The sequence below is a fragment of the Podarcis filfolensis genome (assembly GCF_964270895.1).
Source record: "Podarcis filfolensis genome assembly, chromosome: W".
In the NCBI taxonomy this organism is placed as follows: Eukaryota; Metazoa; Chordata; class Lepidosauria; order Squamata; family Lacertidae; genus Podarcis; species Podarcis filfolensis.
This window is the reverse complement of record NC_139619.1, coordinates 723,590-731,020: the sequence shown is the minus strand read 5'-3', so window position 1 is coordinate 731,020 and position 7,431 is coordinate 723,590. Positions and strand designations below refer to the sequence as shown.

The 7,431-nt window shown below is 39.0% G+C and overlaps 1 protein-coding gene across 1 annotated transcript; it reads right to left on the bottom strand.

The window, feature by feature from the left end:
* Positions 1–391: 391 nt before the first annotated feature.
* On the bottom strand, positions 392–1,026 carry LOC310753791 (transmembrane protein 256 homolog; the record flags this gene model as incomplete). The annotated part of the gene is made up of 1 exon (XM_083595135.1): positions 392–1,026. One exon carries the CDS (start codon positions 1,024–1,026, stop codon positions 679–681), a length of 348 nt encoding a protein of 115 aa, XP_083451261.1. The 3' UTR covers positions 392–678.
* Positions 1,027–7,431: the final 6,405 nt, after the last annotated feature.

Sequence of the window (7,431 nt, the reverse complement as noted above, 5' to 3'; positions counted from 1 at the left end):
ATATGATAGAAAATGGAGAAAGATGGAAAGGATTTCCTGAAACAATTAATAGAAGTGGAATACAAAAAGGGAGGTGAGAGGAGGTCGAGGAAACAAGGGAATGAAAGATAGAGTACGGAAAAGGGAGGATGTATGTTTTTAAATTGTTTTTGTTTTGTTTTATTTAGGGTTAAGGTTAGGGAGTGGGTTTTGTTTAGTTTAGTTTAATGTGTTTAATTTTGAGTTTAGGTTGTGTTTTGCATTGTCTATATACTGTTTTGTATTGTTTTTTTCTCTTTTCTTTTTCTCCTTTTTCTCCTTTGTCTTCTTTTTTTCTTTTTTTCCTTTTCCCTTTTTGTAATCTATAAAAGTAATAAATATTATTTTTTTTTAAAAAAAAATGAAAATCAGACATTGCATTTTGAGGCCTCCATCGCAAACTCAAATCTGGTTGCAATTTTTTTTGGGGGGGGGAAGGATCTTGGCTTTTTTAAAAGTGATTCGGCATTCGGGGAATTCCAAGATGCAAGATAGAGACGCATTCGGGGCGGGCTAAAGACCTCAAGGGATCCCACTCTGACCTTTGGAAATCTCTCCTCTCCTAGGGCTCCCTTCTGGCTAGCCTAAGGGAGGAGGGAGGGGCAGGGCTGGCTACCCTGGCGTTGGGAGATGGGGGCCACATGGGGACAGAACGGGGTGTCAAGGGGCCATGGCGATCCAGCCGAGGATGAGGAGGGAACCACCATACGGGGCTGCCTTGGTCAGGATCGGGTCCCCTGTCACGGCGTGGTAATACAGGGCGCCAGAGAACATCCCCATGCCCAGAGACAGGATGCTGCCGGTCATCATGGGATAGCGGCAGTGGGGCACAGCCAGGAGGGCCAGGCTGTGGAGGAAGTGGTATTTGTTGGCCATCTCATAGAGCTCTTTCAAGTCGTCATCTCGGTCGCTGCGGTGGAAATCGTGAGCCCCGTAGGCGCCCGCCCCGACGGCCGCAGCCCTGCTCAGCGCAACGAGCCGTCGGTAAAACGCCCCGGCGCCCGCCATATCAATTATATTTCTAACACTGTCCTTCATCTGTCTGCCAGGTAGAAATCCAGTTTGGTTCTTTCCAATCTCCTCTCCAAATACATTTTTAAGTCTATTGACCAATAGACTGGCAAATAATTTGTAATCATTATTTAGGAGCGAGATTGGCCTATAATTTTTCACCTGCCTTATGTCCGTGTCTTGTTTGGGAATTAGTGCAATATGGGCTTCTTTCCAAGTAATATATTTTCTTTTTTTAAGAGGAAAAACACATTGGTTTAAAACGTTATATATTTCCAGCCTGCTGTAGGGGCTGTGTTGTTGTTTTTTAAGCCAAATTCAATGGAAATGCATTGTTTGAAGAGTGACTAGATGTATATGCAGAATATGTAAACGTGCACTGTGAAAGCTTTGTAATATTACTTTTGTGATTTTGGGTAAAATTGATGGATGAAGAAAGTGTTGAACTAAAAGCAAACTGTGTGCTTAACTTGTGTTTGTATCTTTTCGTTTCTAAAGGGACCTTTACAAACTGAATTTAAAATAAACAAGCAAACTCCAAAATTAAAAAAAAATAATAGAAAAAATAATACTGGTTGGAGCTTTTCTCTGCTTCCTCTAGCTACTCTCCCACAATATATACTGCTGGGGAGGACAAAGCATATGCACAGCTTTGCCACCCATCTCTCAATATGCCCTATACATTTTACTTCTGGCATTTTTCTGATGTCAGCACATTCTGTCATTGTTGCCTCAGAGCCAATAATATTTATGCTTTAAAAATGCAGAGGAAAAGAACGATAATAGTTATTTTATATGGGTACATGGACAAAGTCTTGTTTGCTATGGCAAGTAAAAATTGCACAAAAGAAGAAAAAGTAATTCCACCAGAGTTAAGAAATCCATCTTAATATCATTCATAGAGCAATAAATAGCATTAAGTGGGCCAATCCAGACATAGATCATACAACCCTAAACCACTTGGAGACACAAGATGGATTTTGTTCCAGTCAAATAAATCACTTATTTTCTAAGGGAGCAATATTTACAGCAGTGGAAGGGGAACAAATTAACACTATTTTCAGTCTAGAAAAGGCCCAGGGGTGGAATTAAGAAGTATAGGCACATCGATCCCACCCACCCCTCACACCCTTTATTTATTTTTTATTAATGAGAACCTACAAATCCACTGTTTTATGGAATTGTAGTTGAACAAGGGAAACAAGAAAATAGTATTGCCGCTCTCTTTTATTGGTTTTGTTAAAATAGGATTTTCCATTCTGACTGGCCAATTTGACTGCAGCAGCCTGCTGCTGATATTATGGATAATGTTTTCTGAATGAAACTTGGATCAGAATGTTATGCCCTCCTGCATTTCAGATGGAAATAGGAACACTCGAGACTTCCGGTGGCGCGCGATCTTGCTGCAAGCGAGGGATTTCTCGGAGCGAGAAATCCCAGCTATTTCGGATGGAAAAGGGGGGCTACAGGGCGCAGTAGCTCCCCAGAAAGCCTCTGGAGCGTGTCCAGGGCATCAGGTTCTCGGCAGTGCCCTAAAACTGCCCGTCCGGCCGTCAGGTAACCCCTAAAAGGGTGAAGAGTACGGCGGAACGGGTTAGCGGGCTATCGGGAAGCCATTGCTGCATCCGAATAGCGAAGCCCCGAGCTTGGGAAGAGCAGCGCTCCGCTCTCAAAACTAAGAAAATTTGGACTCAATTTAATCGTCAATTTTAAGAGGTGAAACTGAGGAAGGCTCCGGATTAACAAGATTTTCTTTTTTTGAGTTCAGCTGTCATCTGGAATCACTTTTGACGCAGCAATCTCTGCAGAGCTGGAAAACGAAAGTAAGTTGGCTTCCGGTTTCTGTCGCAAACAGACAGGGAGTGAGGAAAATCTCCGGAGGAGTTTTCCGAGTAATACAGGGGCTTGGGGGTGTCGCAAAGGCACTGCGCCCCCCATAAATCTCAAGGGGGAGACCCTTGGGGGAGAGATACCCAGCTGTGTGGATGCGGTCAGCTGTTTTTTCGGGGTTTTTTTTTCTTGGAAGATCTCGAGGCAGCGAAACCGCTAGCACAAAAGGGAGAGCAACGACCCTGTATTACGATGCCTCTGACTCCCACTGAAGAATGCGACTGACCTCCAAAACTGTAAGAACGGAACCCTTAGTGTGAGTAGACTTATTTAATGCTACAAAATTTGAAAATACACTAAGAGAACGTCGGATGTTAGATGATTTAATTTAGGAATTCACCTCGGAAGAGGATTAAAATGGCGCAGGCTACAAAGTCGCAAGGTGGAGGAAGGAAGTATCCCCTCGCCTGACTGAGTGACTGAGTGAATACAAAGTAAACATTTCGGGATTTATTGTGGGGAATTAAAAGAACTTGAAACATTCCACTGTTATGACACATGCTCTGCTCTTTTCGGGGGAGGCAGACAAAAAAAAAGCAAGCAAGGAAACTTCATAGAGCCATTTAAAACGGAGCTTCTTAGAACTGCTTAAAAGGACAGCTGGAAATACGACCCAAAGAAATACTCGGAAAAAGAACTTTCTCTAACTTCCCCCAACCTTGGGAATTTATTGACGCTTCTGGGATTTATTTCACGTATGTTTATCTGAACTTTAGTTCAAGGAACCCTAGGACCCCTTGAACTCTGGAACTTTCTGCAGAGGCTGCATTTATGTCCCGCTCATAAACCCCTGGCTTTTTCCCTCTTCCCACTTTCTCCCCTTCCCTCCTTGTTCTCTTATGGTATTTAGGATATTTACATTTTGATTTGAATTAGAAAATTATCTGGTTATTTTGTCCCTCTCTTTTCTCTTTCCTTATTTCTATGTATCTGTTTTCTTCTCTTACCTTATATCTTCCTTTCTCCTTCGCTCCCCATTATAATTAACATAACTAATAATCTATCTTCCCTACCCTTAGCCCTGAGGAAAATTTACCGATTCCACCAACCTAAGCAGGACTAGCATTTAAACCAAGACATCTTTTTAAGTAAATGACATGTTGAATAACTTCAGATTCTGAAAAGTTGGAGACTATTTGATATAATCCACTGAGAACTCCCTGAAATATCTACATCCTTTCTAGGACCATAAAGTGAACCAATAAATTCAAATCTCGAGGTAATAGAAAACAATGAAAGTCTGACGTATTTTCTGTGAAACGGATTAGGCCGACAAGTGGCTGAAGAGTACAGAAACTGAACAATCTTTTCTAGACTGCAAAAAGAGAATATTATTTTTGATTTTTGCCCTCCGTTCTGTCTTTCTCTTTCTTTGTTGTTGAAACAGCTATACTAACATATTAACACAATTTAAATATATGATAACAAAAGACTATTGGTAAAGCTAATGCGATTGGATAACTCTGAATAAGCCATTGAAAGATCTCTCTTTTCCTTTGGGAAATATAGGTTGGATGGTAATTAAAGAGGATATGTCAATAAGAGTGGCAAAGTGATATAAGAAAATAATATAGGAATATATAAATAAAGGTACTGAAATTACTGAAAGGGTAAAGGAAAGATTGTGAGCCCCCTAGGGGAGAGAGAAAAAAGTAAAGCTAGCCACTGAGAATTAACCCATAAAATGTTGGGGAAAAATGGGAAAAAAGTAGGAGGGACACTAGGAGAGAGAAAGGTATCCCGACAAGAGGAAATTAGAGATTTAGACATTTTATGGCTTCAATAATTGAAGATACCAATAAAAAAACTCAAAAAGATCTGAGAGACCAAAAAAAAGAAACAGAAAATTTAAAAGAAACAGAAAAATTAAAGGAAGAAGTAAAAGATTTAAATAAAATGCAAAATCAATTATGGGACAATTTAGCCATGACAGAAATGCGTCAGAAACAACTTAATTTAAAATTCCGAGGAGTTGCAGAAGAAGTAAATGAAGATATAAGAGAAAAAATGGTTAAAGAACTTGCAAAATGGTTGGAAATAAAAGAAGAACAAGTAGCATACACGATAGAAAGTGCGTTTAGAATAAGAGGAAAATCACAACAAATCAAATAAAAAAAAATCCCTGGTGACTGTTTAGTAATATTTAATTCAATGGAAATGAAGAATACTATATTAAGAACAAGCTATAAAAGAAAGTTAATCATTGGAGATTGTCCAATCATTATCTATAAAGAAATTCCAATCAGGATTCTGCGCAAGAGGGAAGGATACAGGCATTTAACAAATGTCCTGAAGAGAAATACAATACAGTACAAATGGGAATTCCCAGAAGGGATTTCCTTTTTTTATAAGAATAAAAAATTCAAACTGATAGACACACAAGAAGCCGGAAAGTTTTTGAGAAGATACGAAAAGGACCTGGGTAGGGAAGAAGAAAGATTTGGAAGAGGAGAGGGGAGAGTGGGGGAAGGAGGAGGGAGAGAGGGGAGAGAGGCCGAGGGACTGGAGGGGAGGGGAGGGGAGACAGAGGAGGAGGCGGAAGGTGCAGGATCGGGGGAGGAAAAGGAGGGGGAAGAGATAGAGACTATTGGAAACAGAAGCACCAGAATTTAAATCAGAAATTAGGATAGAGGGTTGTTAGCTGAAATGACCCTTAAGTTTCTGTCGTGGAATGTGAATGGCTTTAATGAAAAGTCCAAGAGAAATAAATTTGAGAAAATTATAAAGAAAAAAAATGTTGATGTGATCTGTTGCCAAGAAACACATGTTGCCAAAAAACACAAACATATTTTAATAAATAAAAAGTTGGGAATAGACTTCATTAACTCAGATTCCAAGAAAAAAAGAGGGGTAGCAATTTATGTGAAAGAGAAATTAGAACCTAAATTGATATCTAAGGACGAGGAAGGAAGAATCTTAGGAGTGCAAATCAATTTTCAGGGAGAAAAACTCAACGTGGTGACAGTCTATGCGCCAAATACAAATAAGTTGGAGTTTTTCAAAAAATTGGAACAAGTCTTATTAAATCTAGAGAATAATAAACTGGTCCTACTTGGAGATCTAAATGGAGTGCCGAAACCAGAACTAGATAGAAGCTCAAAGAGGAAGAATCTAAATCAAGGGAAACTTCCGAGATCGTTTAATGACCTCGAGGAAAATTTAGACTTAATAGATATATGGAGATATAAAAACCCCATGACAAAACAATTCACTCACTTCTCAGAGCCGCATCAGAGTTGGAGCAGGTTGGATCAGATATGGGTATCAAGAGAATTAACAATAAGAGTGTCGAAATGTGAGATACTTCCTAGAACACTATCTGATCACAACCCAATAATATTACATTTAAATTGGAAAACTCAGGGTATGTACAGATGGAGAATGAATGACTATTTATTTGAAAAAGAAGAAGTGATTGAAAAGGCTAAAACCACCTTAAAAGACTACTTTGATTTAAATATCAATAAGGAGACAAACATAGACATAGTTTGGGATGCCAGTAAGGCAGTGCTAAGAGGTTTTCTGATACAACAAAATAGTCAAAGAAGAAAGGTGAGAGAACAAAAAAAGAAGAGTTAATTACACAATTGAGAGAATGTGAAAAGAATCTGATAGAAAAACCGAGTGATGAAGGGAACAAGCAACTGTACAAGATATTACAAGCACAATACTCAACATTAATAAATCAAGAGGTAGAATGGGGAATTAAGTTAATGAGACAAAAATTTTTCGAATCGGCAAATAAAACTGGAAAGTTTCTGGCGTGGCAACTGAGAAAAAGGAAAAAACAAAACGTTATTAATAAAATAAAAGTAGAAGAACAAATCTTGGAGGACCCTAATGAAATAAAAAAGAGCTTCCTCAAATTCTATGAAAACCTATATAAAAGAGAAGAAGAAGATGCCATAGAAATAGAAAAATATCTAGAAGAAAACAGAATTAACAACATATCGGAAGAGGAAAGAAGTCTGTTAAATAAACCCATAAAAGCAGAGGAAATTCAAGAGGCGATAAAGAGGATGAAACTGGGGAAAGCCCCAGGCCCAGATGGTCTATCGGCCAAGTATTATAAAGTCCTAGAAGAACTTATAACACCGGTGCTATGTGAAGTAATGAATGAGATTTTAGGAGGAGGAAGAACACCAGCATCCTGGAAAGAAGCATACATTACGTTGATACCGAAACCTGATTCGGACAGACAGATCATTAAGAACTACAGACCGATTTCATTACTGAACAATGACTACAAGATCTTCGCAGACGTAATGGCGACCCGACTTAAAAAGTGTCTAGTTAACCTCATCCATACCGATCAGGCTGGTTTTTTACCTAATAGGCAAATAAAAGACAACATAAGACATACAATAAACATCATTGAATACTTAGAATGCAAAAATGAAATCCCCGCAGCTTTAATGTTCATTGACGCCAAAAAGGCTTTTGACAATGTATCCTGGCGTTTTCTTATAAAATGTTTGGAAAAGACAGGGATAGAGGGCACATTCCTTGAAG